The 18,544-nt window shown below is 42.4% G+C and overlaps 1 protein-coding gene across 1 annotated transcript in view; it reads left to right on the top strand.

Moving 5' to 3' along the window:
• Window positions 1-18,544, top strand: part of adgra3 (adhesion G protein-coupled receptor A3) — a 32,443-nt gene extending 13,899 nt beyond the window's left edge. The window contains exons 3-19 of the mRNA XM_014004366.1: window positions 3,068-3,139; window positions 7,771-7,842; window positions 8,850-8,921; window positions 9,046-9,206; window positions 9,864-10,077; window positions 10,166-10,330; window positions 11,623-11,824; window positions 11,923-12,072; window positions 12,536-12,694; window positions 12,780-12,938; window positions 13,057-13,261; window positions 14,345-14,553; window positions 14,691-14,815; window positions 14,935-15,058; window positions 15,154-15,299; window positions 15,447-15,542; window positions 16,809-18,544. Of these exons, the coding sequence (XP_013859820.1) occupies window positions 3,068-3,139; window positions 7,771-7,842; window positions 8,850-8,921; window positions 9,046-9,206; window positions 9,864-10,077; window positions 10,166-10,330; window positions 11,623-11,824; window positions 11,923-12,072; window positions 12,536-12,694; window positions 12,780-12,938; window positions 13,057-13,261; window positions 14,345-14,553; window positions 14,691-14,815; window positions 14,935-15,058; window positions 15,154-15,299; window positions 15,447-15,542; window positions 16,809-18,210 (3,733 nt within the window). The 3' untranslated portion in view covers window positions 18,211-18,544. The remainder of the gene's footprint in view (window positions 1-3,067; window positions 3,140-7,770; window positions 7,843-8,849; window positions 8,922-9,045; window positions 9,207-9,863; window positions 10,078-10,165; window positions 10,331-11,622; window positions 11,825-11,922; window positions 12,073-12,535; window positions 12,695-12,779; window positions 12,939-13,056; window positions 13,262-14,344; window positions 14,554-14,690; window positions 14,816-14,934; window positions 15,059-15,153; window positions 15,300-15,446; window positions 15,543-16,808) is intronic.

Genomic DNA, 18,544 nt, shown 5'->3' with positions numbered 1-18,544 from the left:
GGGGCGGGGCGGGGGGAATGATCCTGACGTAACTTTTCTACACTGGGAGGGGGAAATTTTGGGGATTTATTCTCTTTACGCGTTTTAAAACGCTATAATTTCTCCGTTTCGTTTCGAACTCCTCCTGCTCAGTTGTCTCTGCACTCGCAGCCCTGTTCACACAGGTGCGATGACGTAATGACGCTAGGACGGTAGAGGGTAAATTTCTACCGCAGGCCAACTTCATACCGTTCTACCGTCTACCGCATATACCGCGCAGCCCTACCCTGTGTCCTAAAATTATACTTACAGATCATCAATCAACCTAACTACTTACTTTGCCAATGCTGGGCTAATACTAATGCAGAGCTAACGCTAACACTACAAACTTGTTTAATCACCTGAAACTACCCCATGAAGTGGAGTACAAGGAAAACCAGAAAATGTGGACTGAGGCCAAAATGTTGGCCACAACAAATGTGCATGACATATATGTTGGCATCAAAGGGTTCGCTCTTCGCTCAGGCAAAAGGACTTTCTTTACATTTCATGTAGCATTAGTGCCCCCCCTCCAAAAAACACTTAAGGTCCCAAACAGGAACCGGGGGGAAAAGTATCTGGGCTAAACTGCTTCCCTTCTCTTCATCATTATCTAAGGGATGTGTCATCAAGGCTTTGAGAAACAAGCTAGATTTATATAGAAGATAAATGTCTGAGAGGCTGTATGACTGGAATCTATTCAATATATGGCTTCCTCCCCCAAATCTGGAAAAGAGCCTCGGGTAATTAATTGTCTGTCAGCACAACATGCATTTTAACTTTATAAAACATAGTACTTTAACATTTTAAAACCTGCGGAAGTTGCAGCAATCCTCTTCTTTTTGGAACTGGTTCAGGAACATCTTTGTAACATGCTCAGCGCTCGGGTTTTGTCTACGCTGTAATATACACTGTAACAAGTTTTTACTTTTGCACAAAACTCATGACAAAGTTGCCTAAAAATTTCATACTCTGTATAACACAAACGCACGCACACACCCACACCTACCTTTGTTCTGGCTGCTGTTAGTTTCCTSCTAGCTGTCCTCTGGAGGTGGTCTTTCCTCTCTCGTCTTGGCAGTAAAGGGGGATAATTGTATATCTCCCTTTTGTAACCTCCATCTTCTCATTTATGACGCTGGCTGTTGAATATCCTCAGGTTAGCCTATTACAAATGCGAGCGTGAGCTTTTGTAGCTAAGTTTTCCCTGTATTGCTACGATCCACTGCTGTCACCTTTCCTCCTCATCAAGAGGAAAATGGATAAAAACTAACTACTCGATCGTATCTACTGGTTAATGGACACAACGGCACACAACAGAACTCACGTTTTATACCAGTAGATCACAGATGCTTTAACTTTTGTGACTTTTTCACAGACTAGTACTAGCAGCTAATGCTAAAAACAAAGGCAGTAAGCAGGAAGTGGAAGGGATGTGCGTGGCAGGAATTTTAGCGGAAATACGTCATCAATGGCTGTGGCATATAAGCTATTGGAGGAGCCTTTGAGTTTGGACAGCCTGTAGCACATTGTTGTGACATAATCAGCATTTGAAGGATTCAGCCTCTGAATTTGGACACAGCCACTAGTTTCTTACCACTCCAGCTGAAGACTCCTGGCAACTACTTGGAAACACAGAAATGCGTGAAAATATGTAAATTTTTACTTTAGATCACACAACACAACACTTTTGCGGTCGTATGTAACTGAAAAAAAAAATTACAACATTTATGTGACATTCTGGCAAACGTTGGGTTAATGTACAGTATTTATTGCAATTTTGTCATTTCTCAGTTTTATTGCAATTCATTCTTTTTTTGTTTTAATAGTTACCAATTTTGTTTCTTAGGTTGCCAAAACTGTGCAAAGTTATCTTCTATTTCTGACTCACAGAAACTAAAAAAAGTTTTCCATGTCTCCTTTGCTACTTTTTAAAAAATGATACAAATGAATAAAAATGTGAATAAAAAAAAACAAGACTTTGGGATTCACGCAAGCAAAGATGCCTGAAATCAATCAGCTTCAGAAACTCAAAGAATTCTAATGTCATGTCAGCTTTTTTTTAATGGCTCGCCTTTGCTACAGAAGGATATTTCTGACTTTTTTTGTCCAGCCTCCTCATTTCTCTCTCAGCACCATCTCACAGGGAAGCTGCTGGCTCACTTCAAAAGTTTCAACAAGCAATAGATATTGTCTGTGGCTTCTCCGTGGCCACGAACCCACCTATAGATGACAGTTTCTCCACTTCAAACGGGCAGAGTTACCAACTGGGGCTTTGTGTGGCTTCAGGTGGTGAATACAAAGCCTCTTGAACTTCCACCATATTGAGTGACGATGCAGTGCCGGTGCAGGTGAGCACCGCAGGAATCCTCTGACCACAAACCTTTTGAACTTCAGGAGAGCGGGGGTTGTCTGTGTGCATTTGTGTGAGGAGCAGAGGAATCCTTTGTGGGTTTTGGGTCGTGGCAGCAGTTCTACAGTGATGATAGGTGATTGGGTTTGGTGCTGGTCTGGGAGTTTTTGTTGGATCCAAAAGTGAAAGATGCTCTTTTCTGAACCATGCAATTATAAGGGTCTGTTTCTGTGAACATAACTAGAGTTTTCAAAGTTTAGTCAAAGTGATACTGAACCCACATCTGCTCATATTTCATAAGCCTGACCTGACCTATAAAAATAACATTGGTAAAATCAAGAGTTTGGMAAAACTGAGTTTTACAGTTAAAGCCAATACGACAAAATCTATTACAAGACTTKTATTTAGTTTAGTATAGGATCTGCCTGTTAGCTCATTAGTCTTGTTGAATTTAAATTTTTTTCTTAACTGAGGTTGTTTAAAACGTTATCTACAACAGGTAAGAAATAAATTGTTCCCAACCTTTTTACTAAACCGCACCACAAAAAAAATTGATCCGCTTCAAGGTTTGGGGAAGAATACCGGTATATATTTTCTCCCCAAAAGAATGACTGAAATAAATAATTAGCAGATGTTCGTGTTATCTCGCTGATTTTTGAATCACTCCTTACCTAAAATATGTTTCTCTCCCCACAGGGACCTGCGGAGTAACATGATCAGTCGTATTGAGCCTGGCGCTTTTCTGGGCTTGCCAGCACTAAAAAAACTGTGAGTATTCATTCTATGTTTGTAAAATTTTGCCACCTTTTTGATAAAACTGTAGCTTTGTTGTTGATTGTTTTATTTAAATTGTCTTTATTTTCAATTTTTTTCAGTGTGATACCTTCAAATGCTGATTAAAAAAACTATATATATATAGTTTGTTAAACTGAGTAAAGCAGCTATTGATTCAGGTCCATCTTTGTAAGATCCCACATAGAGGATCTAGTTTCCATAAGGAAAGCACGGTTCAAGCAGCTGTCTGTTTCTACTCATGTTTGACTTGGCCATGCACCAAAGACTGCTGCCGTCAGCRTGAGGCCTTAAATATTTTCACACACTCTTGAGASGGGAAAGGAAGGGGATGTATGTCTACAAGTATTAGTTGCGGATCGTTTTGATATGTGGAACCCATGAAGCTCAACTGCTGGTTATCTCGGAGCGTCGAGCTGTTTCCCTTTGCAAACACGTGGATGAGAGAGAGCGAGAGAGAGCAAGAGAACAGCTTGAATTGGAGTCACCTGACAGCACTCAGTCACTGCCAACATAAACTTGAACTTGGCCGTTGCTGTGGAACAGCAAGAGCCCGACAGGAAGGCAGTCAGCTTCTCTGCTCAGATCAAGCCTTGTCTCCCTCCTCCTCTTCATCCGTGTACATTCGTGCTAAACTCAGATCCAAGATGCCAAAATCTTCCCCCCTTTTTTCATCACTAGAGACCCGAGACCTCACATGGAAGTACTTGTTGAAGGTGCAGTTTGGTTTTGCCTGAGAAAAGACACCCATCTCAGTTAATTTAAAAGGACAGGGAGGAAAAACAAACAAGTGTTCCCCTTAGGAATGCAAACACAGAAGCTCCACATCATGCACTGTAAACCACACATTTGCGCTACTTTTCTGGAAATTGAAAGTAGGAAAATGAGCACAAGGAATGATTAAATGAGCTTATAAGTCACAAAGTTTTCCAAGTTTTGTGAAGACATAAAACAGTGGAAATCTTTTACAATTATGCACATAATTCCCCAAGCCTCTATTTTATTTTAAATTTTATTCTAGCAAGTCTTTAGTTTTTCCCATCAAAGCTGACAACTTATCAGTTAGGGCCAGACGATAAAAAAATAATGTTAAATATCGCTGTAGACATGTAATCATTATCAATAGAAAATATGTCTGAAAGATCATTTCATTTGCAGATGTTCATAAAATGTATGTATGGAAATAAAAATTACAGACGAACTCTATCCACACAGGTGCAATTTATTCTTTATGTGTCTTCCACTGGTAAATGTGGTTAGCCCCATGCTGCTTACAAAGTTTATGGAAATTTACAAATTTAACAAAGGGAAAAAAGTTAAAGACTGGGTCCGGAGATCGTAACAACAGCTACTGAAACTGTTAAATCGCTACCCAGCGGCTAAAGCTCAGCTATTGGTGGCATCAGTTAACTTCCTCACTCTTTAGTAAGTTAGCAACAACCTGTTGAGTAGCATGCACAGCAACAGTTCCATGTTTCGCCATCGTGCTTGATTACTGCTTAAAAATCAAAAAGAATGACTTGGAGTGAAAGGAGAAAATGAGTGAAACAGCTGGAGAGGAAATTGTGGATACAAGAGGAAAGGCTACGTCACCAGTTTGGCAGTATTAATCAGCCTATTTTCTTCTGGTCTTTATTTCAAACAGAACAAAAAACTCATCGATAATTATTGAGACACATACAAGTGCTGCATTTTTTTCTGCCATATCGCCCAGCCCTATAATCRGTAATTCTTGATTTGTTTATTTATCTAGTTTGTACTTCTGCAGCAACTGTGACACTCCTTAAGAAGGTAAGGCCAGTTCTGGTTCAAATTTTCAATAAAGTCACGTCAGTTCATCCAAGTCCCATGCAAATAATATCCTGCCACCAAGCTTCCTTCAGAACTTGGCTACAAAAGTTTTGTCCATGCTCAGAATGACATTGGACCTACCACACTATCAGGCATAATGTGAAGCTTACTGTGTTCTTAATATGTGCCTACCTCGCCAAAACCCTACAAAGATCATTCACATTTTGGCTGATCTTTTTATGCTGTAGTGGGTTCGTCATCATCCAGTGTAAAGGGGAGCATTAGCCTTAGCTGACAGAGGCAGTTGCCACAAATAGGGATGTCTGTTTTAACACCCTTAGTTTTAGGCTGCACAACACACTGGATTCTTCTGGCCTCGGCATTCCTCCAACAGCTGCATGGTCTCTGCTCGAACCTAATCACGTAAAGCTATTTTTACTTCCGCTTGTCATATATTACAGACTTAAAGCATTCCTTCGCGCTGTTTATAACAGTCTTGTTTGAAACTTATTTGATGAAAATGGATTAATTTTTTTGTGTATTATAAACATAAAAATACCAAACAGGGTGACTGAACAGTCACAACACAACACTGAAGGACTTTCTRTTACTGTAGGATTTGAAACCAGTTGATAAAATGACAGTAGACTTCAGCTTTAAAAAAAGGCTCCTGCCTTTACCTCTTTGCTTCCCATGGCAAACAATGCTAGCTGAAACTGGCAAGCCTGCAAAAGACTGTTATTTCTTCTCCTTCAAGTGGAACTAATAACCTCATGGAGTGAATTCCCCATCTGATCCCTTAAGGACAAACGCCAAAAATGTGATATATGCTTGAAAATTGGTCTATGACCACCAGTCCTTTTTTTAAGTATCACCTTAAGTTAGTATCACATTCCTCAATCACCTCTGGGTGAAACATAGCTGGTGGGTTGGGTTGAAGTAATGTTGTCTCTTGTCTCCCAGGCTCTTGTTTCAATCCTTGGATAACTCTCRGAGGAATATTTCTCACAGCTGACATGATAGATTTTTTATTCTTGGATCACGGTGAATAGTTGATTAAAATGTTATCTCCATGGGAATGTTGACGCTATTGTGACTGTAAATGTGATTTATTAATTAAAACTTTTTTTTGAGTATTTGTCGAGTTTACTTGGATTTAGTTTCCAGCAAATGCACTTCTGACTAAACTTTGTGGTATTTTATTGGTATTAKTGCAGATTAGTTCCATGCAGTTGAGAAAAGCGTGACAAACTGAACAATYCATGTCATGCAAAAGTGTAGAGGTTTAATATTAGCTAATGTAGCACACCRGTATGTTCTTCTTCAGGAAGAATTGTTTTCTAAGCTTGAAATACAAGAGCTGTGACTCAATTCAGGGGTTGCAGCCCACATAGACCGCAGCCCACGTAGGCCATATCCTACGTGGGTTATAGGCCATCTGTGTAGGCTGCATAATGGCTGAGAAATGAGACGGTCTAGTCTAGTTTTCAATGACATATGTTTGCTTGACCATGTATTATCCTATTACCATGGTGTTTTATATTGCATGCCTTCAGTGTTCTTTTCACGAGGGGTATAACTTCAMAGAATTCAGTGTTATTAAAAAATATACACGTAAATAAAATAAAAAACTTAAATAATTTGGGTTTTGTTCCAGTATCATTACTTCTAATTGCATTGTATTTAACATCTCATTGCAGTAAAAATTTCATCAGGTAAACTGTTAAAAATAAATTTAAAAACAAATACTTTGGTTTGTGATGAATTTCCAATCTACATCATAAAAAGAAACCCAAAAACTCTACCGTCTTCCTTTTTTACGTAGTCAACTGATGGCGCAATGAATCGTCGGCTGACTCTGTTGCAGCTTATGTTTTCAAGGTTTTGTCGGCCTCATGAGTAGCCGCCTACGTATTGGGACAGCCTTACAAATTTTCCCTGCGTGGGATATAACCTCTGAATTGAGATACAGCGTAAATAAGAAAACGTGTCTTTGTTTGGTTATCCATTAGACTTGCGTCRAGGAAGACTCCYGTTTTTTTCATGCTCTTCATATCTTGCACATCAGTTTATTTCTTGGAGGTTTTGCAGATGATATAGACATATCTTGTTGCTTTTGTTTACACATGTGATTTTTTTTTTTATTTGGATAGTTATATTTGTGAATGATAACTCCAAAAGCTCCTCAGTAAGCCCTTAGGTTTAAATCGATTTATTTTCTGTCTGTGTGTGGTTGACATGTCCCTGCGTTGATGACTCCAGAGGAAGTTGTAGAGCCTCCAGTTAATATTTATTCTTTCCAGGCACTTTTACATGTTGTGCATACAGTAACTGGCAGTGGCAGCATCAATCATTTTCAGTGTTTAACCCTGGATTTATGCTTGATTCCTTCTGAAAGGCGGTTTGGCGTGTTGGACACTTCTCTGTGATGTTTTCCAGAGACATCATGTCAGGTCGCATCCAGAGTGAAAGCCGACACTTTTGATGCCTTTGACAGTAATCAGAGGTGATTAATCACCTCCCACAGCGATGCGCTGCCTTTTTATGTGTCGGATCGCCTGCAGGCCCACACAGACATTATCTAATACCATCTTGAAAGTTGTAAAGCTGTCAGCTGAAATTTTAGAGATCTCTGCCTCAACCTGCCTCTTCAACTTTATTCCTTTTAAATCAGCTGCTTCTTTAAACCTAACCTCTTTTGTAAATCTTTTGTTATCTTAATAGAACCTGGCTTATTTAGTTTATTTTGCTGAAAACATTTCTAATCCTCATAAGAACTACAAATAAACCTTTGTGGCATTTTGTGTGTGTTGCAGAGATTTGTCCAACAACAGCATTGGCTGTCTTTACGGAGACATCTTCAAGGGCCTTGACAGTTTGACCCGACTGTAAGTCTAGAAATTCATCAACCAATTAGGGTTGGGCAATATTGGCAAATAAATTYATCACGATTAATTGTGGTATTTAGCCGATAGCGATTAATTTGACGATTAATCCCCCTGGAGTCCCTGGGCACCCTCATGTCCTGGTCACATGACCAATTTAGTGGGAAAGATTTGCTCACCATAAAAATCTGTTCCAAACTGTGTCAAAATTACAGACTTCAGGCTATACATCTAATTTTAAATTGTGTTGATAGATAAATAAATTACAGAACTTTCTTTTCAATGTTCATCATATTTGAAGCTGAGAGGAGCAGCGAGCGGACTCTGCCTGGTGGCATTCATCGTATAAATCGTCAAGTGCCAAAAAATAATCGATTAATGTTTTTCTGACGATTAATCGCACACAATACGATTATGCCCAACCCTACAACCAATACACATTTTTGGGAACTTCTGACCTTTTTGGTTTTGATTTTTTAATTTATCAAATTATTTTTTGTTTTGTTTGTAAATTTCATATACAGTAATAACGTTTTTTTTAGATTTTATTTTTAACGAATGGGACAAAACAAAGTACAAATATTACAGAGGATTACACAAAATTTGGACGCTTTAACATAATGTATGTTTTCCATTTATCCCATGTCTTATCAAATTTGTCATACTAAAATCTACAGGAGAAAATTATTGTTTCCATAGTAAACAAACCATAAACAATCCGATACCAAATAGCTGGTTTTGATTTTAGCTGATGGTTTCCATACCATTTGCTGCTCATTCCTGGTTGATTAAATGTTTGGCTGTACTTCAGCTTATAGGTAATATAAAAATGCACTGACAAAAAAAAAAAGATGTTTTTAGTGTCGAATCATTTGGTCACCACCAAGCTGAAAATCGAACAATTCCAGCTATTAGTAAGTGAGCTGAGGCATCTCTAGTCATGAGWTGAATTTATTTATATCTTAGTGGTGAACCTAAATAGCACTTTTTTTTCTTTTTTTTTTCCACAGTAATCTTTCAGGAAACTTGTTCTCTTCCTTAGCCCAGGGCACATTTGACAGGCTGGTGTCTCTGAAGTCGCTGTAAGTACGTTAGGGAAATGGTTTGTTTCAGTCACACACTAACTAATGTGATTAAATCTGTGTTTAAACCTTTTAATATTGCATAAAATCTTCTACCAGTCAAGTATTTATTTTCCGTCTCCAGAGAGTTTCAGACACCATATCTGCTTTGTGACTGCAACCTCCTGTGGCTTCTGCGTTGGATCAAAGACAAAAACGTTGCTGTGAAGAACACGAAGTGCTCCTACCCTCAGTCTCTCCAGGGACAGCTCATAACTTTCATCAGGCCAGAGCTCCTCACCTGCGGTAGGAATAAAAAATGAGCCCGGATACACCCACAGATTTGACACGGCACAAAGACGTCACCCCGAAACTGCAACTCTTTCAGCTCCCAAATGCACTTCTTCATTATTTATAGGAAACGTTCTGACATTTTTTTTACCCGCAGAAGCGTTCGTTTGACTAAGCTGTGCAGATTTCACTGCCAAAAAGGAGCGCTGTCTCTTTAATTTGTCTGTTTGGGTATCAGTGCGGCCCGTGTTTGGAGAGCAGGGGGCTGTGCAATGACATGCAGAGATAAGACGGGGTCTGCCCAGGCCAGTGCTGCCTTTGTTTGTACTTGCTTGTGTGTTATCAGTTTGGCACTCGTCTCCTTGAGGGATTCTAAAACACACGGCGTAGATTTACAAGGAATGCCTGACTTGAATGACAAACAGCACAAAAGTGTACAGAAATCTGGATGCATTTTTGGCATATTTTAGTTGTCCAACAGTGTGAATAAAATCTAACTGTACTTAAAATTCTTTGTGATCTACTGACRTTTAGGCTTGTCACAATAACAAATTTTGCTGGACGATAAAGACACGAAGAAAACAAACAAGCAGGACCTCATTTGAAGTTATCGTGCGATGAGTTGATTTGTTGCGACAGGTTTACCGACATTTGCCTTTTTGTTTGTTCCAGATGCTCCGCTGGAGCTGCCGTCCTTCCAGCTCACTCCATCCCAGCGTCAGGTGGTCTTTCAGGGGGACAGCCTCCCTTTCCAGTGCCAAGCCTCCCTGGTGTCTGAAGACATGCAGGTGCTCTGGTACCAAAACGGCCGCATGGTCCAGCCTGACGCCACACAAGGCATCTTCATTGAAAAGCGYGTCATGCAGAACTGCTCCCTGATCGCTAGGTGCGACGCGCTTCCCGTTTGCATCATTGCATGCCGTTGATTTGAGCTGTAAACCTAACTCTGAATTTTGTCTCCCTTCCCCCCCCAGCGCTTTGACCATCTCGAACATTCAGCCTGGTTTTACGGGGAACTGGGAGTGTCGTGTCCGGACAAGCAGGGGAAATACCACCAGGACCGTTCACATCGTGGTGCTGCAGAGTTCTGCCAAGTACTGCGCTCCTGAACGCATCTCCAACAACAAGGGAGAGTTCAGGTATAAGCAGACAGAGTTAACCAACTTGTGTTGTGTCAGTTAAYGTCTTTTATTTGCACCTGTCTTGCAAAGTTTCTAAATTTCAACTTAATAATTTATTAAGGTTTTGGTTCATTTTGTAGCCAAAGGTAGGAGTTGTAGCCATCACAAAATATTATTGGATCAATATTAAGTTTACGCCAAACAATCAGCTTTATTAAAAAGGTGAAAAACTTATTTCTTTCTGTGCTGGTGCTGCTTTTTTCTTGTGTAAGCACCGCCACCTTGTGGTCAAATGTAAAAATGATGCAGCATTGTAACACACAAGAAAAGTTTAAAGACCAACATCGAATTCTAACCCAGAATCAAATCTAATCACAGCCATCGCATTCCTTTTATTATACATTCACATGTATGATGAAATGTCAGTTAGCACAAGTTACCTACCTTGGTAATCCAGCAGATTGTCTTGAACCTTCACTTTATTGCACACCCCCATTCTGAGCAGCACGATGGCAACAGTAGAGTAAAMCCTCCCTTTTAACAGGAAGAAACCACCATCATAACCAGGCTCAGGCTGGGYAGAGGACAGGAAAGAGACCCGAAACAAAACGGCAGCAGTTGGTCCAGGTGTAGTTTCTATGGAAAGATAAAGTAAAACACAGATTAATGACTCCTATAATCACAAAGTCAAACATGGAAAGAGAGCGTGTGAAGACAGCAGCAGAGTGAGGAAACGTGCTCAGTTTGTCCTCCAGCAGACTAGGATAGCTCAGGAAACAAAGCCAACCCTAACTATAGGATTTATCAAAAAGTCAAGTCTTAATCCCAGTTGAAAAGGAGACGGTAAACAGAAATTGGAGGTTGGTTCTAAAAGAAGAGGAGTCTGATCACTGAAAGCTCTGTCTTGTATTTTAGAAACTTTAAGAGTCATAAGTGAACCTGCAGTCTGAGAACGCAGTGCTCTGTTAGGACACAGTGGAACAATTAGATCTTTAGTACTGAAGGATGAAACTTTGTGAAGCTTTTGAAACTTTTTGTTTTACTGGGAGACGATGAAGAGGAGCTAAACTTCTCCATCTAACCCTCATCAGAACTTTGGAAACATTTTGGATCAGACAAGTTAACATTTTTTTTTTACATACTTAATTTCACAATTGTCTGTAAGCTTTGTAATCCGGGGTGGGATCATTATATCAGTTTAAAATTTGAGACAATTTATTGTTCAGCAAAGTTGGTTGGTATAACCTTTAGGTAAGAGGATAAAAGGATCTCATGGATTATTGATACCAGACTTATTTGAACCCTCGTAGATGGCCCCGCACCTTGGCAGGGATCAGGGCCTACCTCCCCTGCAACAGGCTGCCATCCAGCGCAGGCGCCTACTCGGGCGGTTCTGCCGAGGGACGGCAGGCATGGCGCTCCTGCAGCAGCGAGGGGCTGTGGACCAAGGACGACTACTCCCTCTGTCAGTTTCAGAAAGACGCCACCAGATTTCTCTATGTCATCAACCAGGTTCATATCTGATTCTTGGTCTTAAGKGTGCTTCGTATGGTTTTCTCTTGTCTCTCTCTAAGCCTCGTACAGCTTAACCAACTTCCCGTTCTTTTTAGATGCCTCTGAACGAGAGCAACGTTGTGAACATAGCGCGGCGCTTGCTGCTCTACACCATCGATGCGGTCAACTTCTCCGACAAGATGGACATCATCTTCGTGGCTGAGATGATTGAGAAGTTTGGAAAGTTTGTTGAGAAGATAAAAGATGTAAGGATTTCCTTGGCCTAATTGTTTACATTGACAATCCAGTTTTTTGTTTGATGGGAACATTTGTCACTTGATACCAGGGACAGAAACAGTTTTTTTTTAATCTAAATCAGACCCGGTCTTGATGTTCAGTCTAACTAATCCTTTCACATGTATTAAACTTTGTTTGGAAAAAAAATGGAAATTACTCAGGCTTTCTTTATTAGGTTTGGAAAATTAGTGTTTTTTTTGCCAGAACCAAACAGAAAATGCACGCTTTTGGGAAAAAGATTAAAACTGAATCCAATGTTTGCATCTATTTAATCTGCTTACAAACACGTTAGAGTTCTCAAGAGAATTTTGATGTTTGCACGAAACTGTTTGACCAAGATTGCTGACTGTGCTATAAGAAAAAATGCCCTGAGATATTCTTCCAACATGGCTGTCAGGAAAAACATCTTTCCTCTCTTCTTTGTTTCCCCAGTTGGGTGAGGTGATGGTTAGCATGGCCAGTAACTTGATGCTGGCTGATGAGCGAGTTCTGTGGATGGCCCAGCGCGAAGCCACGGCCTGCTCCCGCATCATCGCCTGTCTCCAGCGGATCGCCACGTACCGCCTGGCCACGGCGCAGGCCTTCTCTCTGGTTAGACCTCGTACACCGCGTGTTCTCTTAGCGAGTTTTGTTCGATGCAAACCTTCCAACCCCTTAGTTTTTTCCCCCACCCCAGATGTCCCCCAACATTGCCCTGGAGGCCCACGCTGTCCGGGCTAACGACTGGAATGGCATGACCTGCATGTTGCTCCAGAGGCCCACCCCCGAGCGGACCCCCGGCCAGGACCGCCAACTCACGTTCAAATGCAACACCAACTCCACCGTCGTCTACAAGGTCCGCTTCAACAGATATTTTCCGCATGAGCTTTTCTCGRCCAGAAGAAAACCAGGAAAAAAAATTGTTCTGAGAGTTATTAGAATTTTTTTTTCTCTGTTTTTGGTTTTGTGATTAGAGCACCATAGAGGCTTCCTTGCAGCTCCCAGAGTCTCTGTTCAGCCAAGCGGTTCTTCCCGGGCCGGGAGACGAAGCCGTCTACAAGCTGCACCTGTTGGGCTTCCGCAGTGGCAAGTTCTTCCCCTCCACTGGGAACACCTCCCTCCTGGCTGACGGTGGGAAGCGGAGGAGTGTGGCCACACCTGTTATTATGGCAAAGATTGGTACGTCGTGTAGTTAGTTTTTTTTTTTAATCAATGAAAATGATTTGAGTGATGGTCTGATCGTCAGGTATTATCCAAGAGATGGGTGGATACAGCTTTCAGCCTCTTACTGGAGCACCTATTAAACGTCATAATTTKATCATTTATCAAATAATGTCTTTAATCAAGCTCATCTTTTTAAAGGGATCCCYGATTAGTTGTAACATTAGACTTTATTTGATAAACATATATTTTAAATGTAAAATAAAGACTGTAAAAAATAATGTAGGCTGTTTAGTTTTATAAATTTTAAAAAATATATTTTAACACGGACAGAGACATTTTATTTACACACAAAGCATTCTGAGTAAATGATGACGTGAGTAGGTCATCGGTGCAAGGCTTTTAGCGAGCTATATCCACCCTGAAGGTTAATCTTGGACAATATCTGACGATCGGCTCTTTTAAATGAAACCAGAGAGCGTTGACAGAGAGGAGAAGGTAGAAATGACTCAGCCTGTAACTGAAAATATGGATGGAGGACAACAGAGCTGCTTCATGGAAGAAGAACCTCAGCTTAGCCTGTTAGCCTTCGCACTAGCGCAGACGCTATATTGCCTTATATGTATTAGCTCGGCGCTAGCGCGACAAACAAGCCAAACAGAGGTCCTCCATCTATATTTTCAGTTACAGGCTGAGTCATTTCTACCTTCTCCTCTCTGTCAACGCTCTCTGGTTTCATTTAAAAGAGTCGRTCATCMGATATTGTCCAAGATTAACCTTCAGGGTGGATATAGCTCGCTAGCAACCTCGTACCAAGGACCTATCCATGTCATCATTTACCCAGAATGCTTTGCATGTAAATACAATGGCCCCGTCCGTGTAATATACTTTTATTTTAAAAATAAATGTCAGTATAGGTTGTTTTTCGGTTTATCACCCATGCCTAGCCTACAGTATTTTTACAGTCTTTATTTTACAGTTAAAATATATGTTTATTAAATAAAGTCTAATGTTACAACTAATCGTGGATCCCTTTTAACATCTTCATTGTAAAAAAAATAAAAATAAAATCAACTTTCCCGCTTTCACGTTTCCTCTCAGACGGTTTGCCCCAGCGYGTCCTGAGGAGCCCCGTCAATGTCACCCTGCGGCGGTTCGCTCACGGTTCGGACGCCGTGCCAGCCGGCTGGAACTTCAGCCTGGCGGAGGGCCAGGGCGGGTGGAGGAGCGAGGGCTGCCGCATCCTGGAGCATCAGGACAATTTCACCACCATCTCCTGCAACTCTCTGGGCAACTACGGCTTGCTCATGGTGGGTGCTGTTCTCTCCAAAATGCAAAATTAGTTTTGTATATTATATTCACCCTCTAGTGGCCATTATTTCCACCATCGGTGATATTTAAAGCAGACAAAATGAGTCGAATGAAAATCTCTTTACCTCCGCTGCAGGACCTCAGCAGCGTTGACCACTTCTCTCCAAGCATCCAACCGTTGCATCCAGTCATCTACGCAACAAGTGTCTTACTGCTCCTCTGCTTGCTCAGCGTTCTAATCAGCTACACTTACCATCACAGGTAGGACATTAATAGATTTTGTCAATGTTTGTGCTGGTTTGTCATAGAAACATGCAGGTTTTAACTTTGCTTTCTCGCCWCAGACGCTCACAGATTTTGCATCTCCTCTCTGACCGCAGGTCTGTTCGTGTGAGCCGCAAGTTTTGGCACATGCTCGTCAATCTCTGCTTCCACATCTCCCTCACATGCGGGGTTTTCGTAGGCGGCATCAATCAGACGCGCAACGCGAGCGTCTGCCAAGCGGTGAGTACACACAGCGCCTTTACCCACTCCCCGAGGAAACGATAAAAGTTTCATGGTCCAAAAAAATCACAACGTAGTCTAATCTCTTTGTTTAGGTGGGCATTTTGATGCATTATTCCACTCTGGCTACGGCCCTGTGGGTCGGCGTGACGGCACGTAACATATACAAGCAGGTGACACGCAAGGCCAAGTGCTACGTGGAGCTGGACGAGCCACCGCCACCGCCGAGGCCGATGCTCAGGTTCGATTTTCTCACCCCTCATTTTCAGTGGTTGTTTGGCTCCCAGCTGCCACACGGTGTCAGCATAGAGCCTGAAAACTATTTTCTACTCCTGTCCAAATATTCATGTGAGAAGAGACTRCATTAAAGCTGAACTGTTGGTTTTAGGTTCTACCTAATCGGCGGAGGGATCCCCATCATCGTCTGTGGGATCACTGCGGCAGCCAACATCAAAAACTACGGTAGTCAGACAAATGCACCATAGTGAGTATGCACAATAATGGAAATACGAACGCCGTTAGCATTTAAGAATGAACCATTTTAAACCTCAAAGTCTTTGTTGTTGTTGTTTTTAACAGATCTTTGGTTTAATAGGGTTGTATAAGACCRACCGTACTGCATTACATTAGTGAATGACTATTTTTATTAGCCCTGGAGAAATTTATTCCCTGAAGTTGTGATTATAGAGGCTTATTMATGATATGTGCATTCAAGCACCAAGTCACTGCTGTCAGTTTATAAAGCACTCCTGCAGCTTCCTCTGCAGTGGCAGCTGTTTCCATCTCATTGTTGCTGACTATTAAAAAACAATAAGTCCTGGAGTCTTTGGAGTTTAATTAATTTCTTCCAAATGGGGAAATTTTGTCTTTGTTAAAGGGACCCATGATTAGTTGTAACATTAGACTTTAGTTAATAAACATATATTYTAAATGTAAAATAAAGACTAAAAATACTGTAGGATGTTCAGTTTTTATCATTTTTTAACTAAAAGTTTAAAAATATATTACAAGGATGGGGCTATTTTATTTACACACAAAGCATTCTGGGTAAATGATGATGTGGATAGGTCCTCGGTGAGAGGCTGCTAGCGAGCTATATCCACCCTGAAGTTTAATCTTGGACAATATCTGATGATCGACTCTTTTAAATGAAACCAGAGAGCGTTGACAGAGAGGAGAAGGTAGAAATGACTCAGTCTGTAACTGAAAATAYGGATGGAGGACCTCAGTTTAGCTTGTTTGTCACACTAGCACTGAGCTAATACATATAAGGCAAAATAGCATCGGTGCTAGCGCAAAGGCTAACAGGCTAAGCTGAGGTTCTTCTTCCATGAAGCAGCTCTGTTGTCCTCCATCTATATTTTCAGTTACAGGCTGAGTCATTTCTACCTTCTCCTCTCTGTCARCGCTCTCTGGTTTCATTTAAAAGAGTCGATCATCGGATATTGTCCAAGATTAACCTTCAGGGTAGATATAGCTCGCTCACACCGAGGACCTAAACACATCATCATTTACCCAGAATGCTTTGTGTGTAAATTAAAATGGCTCCATCTGTGTTACAATATATTTTTAAACATTTGCAAAACTAAACAGCCTACAGTATTTTTACAGTCTTTATTTTACAGTTAAAATAAATGTTTATCAAATAAAGTCTAACGTTACAACTAATCAGGGATCCCTTAAAATGGAAAATTTGTTTTGTTTCATGCAATAAACATTTAGCTGATCTTTGTCGTCTCTTTGCTTCTAGTTGCTGGATGGGATGGGAGCCGAGTATCGGGGCCTTTTATGGCCCAGCGGGATTTATCGTCTTTGTGGACTGCATGTACTTCCTGAGCATCCTGCTGCAGCTGCGCCGACACCCYGAGCGTCGTTACGAGCTAAAGGAGCCGACGGAGGAGCAACAACCTCTGGCTTCGGTCAGCGGCGAGGCGGGGCCTGACGGACCCGGCGGCCACTGTCAACCCCTCGCCCTGCAGCTCCAGCCAAACGAGGCGTCCTCTTCCGTCGCGTYGGCCCCTCATGCCGTGCCCCTGTCAGCCCTGGAGAACGAGCACACCTTCGCCGCCCAGCTGATGGGTGCCGGAGGAGCTTTAGGACTGTACGCAGCCCTCTGGGCGTTTGGCGCCGTGGCTGTRTCGCAGGAGCACCCGTACGACTTGGCTTTTACCTGCCTTTACGGGGCGACGGCGCTGGCCTTGGGGGCRTTCATGGCGGCCCATCACTGTGTGAACAGGCAGGACATGAGGCGCTTGTGGTCACAGGCGTGCTGCTCCGGAAGGCGAGCCTACTCCGCTCAGGAGGACATTCTCCTGCCCCTGCCAGGCATGGCCACGACGTCCACGGCTGTGTCCRACACCAAGGCAGACGGGGAGTCGACCAAGGGCGGTCAAAGCAGCGCCGGCTCTTCCTACACGAACAAGAGCGGCCCGAGCACACGTACCTCCACCCACGGCAACAAGCTGACCAATCTGCACGCAGAGGCAGCTCAGTGCAAGTCGACCCCGGCGCCAGCCAATGGCGCGGCCGTTTTGGACAGCAGCCTGACGGAGCATTCTTTAGATAACGAAATAAAAATGCACGTGGCGCCGGTGGAGGTGCAGTTCCATCCGGCGAACGTCCCCGCGGCTAACGGACACGCGGGCCGGCACCTAAAGAACCGAGCGCGARCGCACCGAGCGAGTCGGCTAACGGTGCTGCGGGAGTACGCCTACGACGTGCCCACGAGCGTGGAGGGCAGCGTGCAGAGCGCCCCCCACCGGCGGCACCACCACTACGACGTGGCCGCGCGCAACAGCCGGCGGGCGGCCTACATGGCCTACAGGGAGCGCCACCAGAGCCAGCGGCAGCAGGACAGCAGCGACAGCGCCAGCCTGCCGCGCCGCTCCCGCTCTTCCGAMAAAGGAAGCGGCGGTCTGTCGGTGAACGGAGCCGCGGGGAAAGAGCAGGCCGTCTCCTCCGGATTGTCCGGCGCCAGCAAAGACTGCAGTCCTGTCCGGCGGCCYGGCGGCACCGAGCTGGAGAACAAGCTGTACGGGCTCAACCTCGTCACCCAAAAYGGTGGAGCGCTGAAAGAAAACGGAGCGGCGATGTCTTTAAGTAACWGCRACAGTACAAAAACTGGTTTGTGGAAACATGAAACTACTGTATAGTAACACTTTCTGTCCCAAAGAACTGCGTAATAAAGCCCATATACCTCGAAACTGTGAAATGTTGATTGTACAGGTTTTCTTCAGAATAAAAAACTAATTCTTGAAAAATTTGCAAGAAATACTGCCACTGAACTGTTCCTGTAGATTTAATTTTGTAAATGTGATTTTTCTTTTTTTTAAAAAAAGATAACTTTTTTTCCAATTTAGTTATGAGAGTTCTGTACATGGACTGATCTGTGGCCATGTGCATATCTTACCTATTTTCTTGTTGGTCCCAGCAATAAGAATAATGTTAAATATAATAAAAGTTTACAGGTTTTTGTTGCTGTAATAA

Source organism: Austrofundulus limnaeus, unplaced genomic scaffold, assembly GCF_001266775.1.
Source record: "Austrofundulus limnaeus strain Quisiro unplaced genomic scaffold, Austrofundulus_limnaeus-1.0 Scaffold23, whole genome shotgun sequence".
In the NCBI taxonomy this organism is placed as follows: domain Eukaryota; kingdom Metazoa; phylum Chordata; class Actinopteri; order Cyprinodontiformes; family Rivulidae; genus Austrofundulus; species Austrofundulus limnaeus.
Note: the sequence above shows the minus strand (reverse complement) of the source record. Positions and strands in the feature narration are given on the sequence as shown.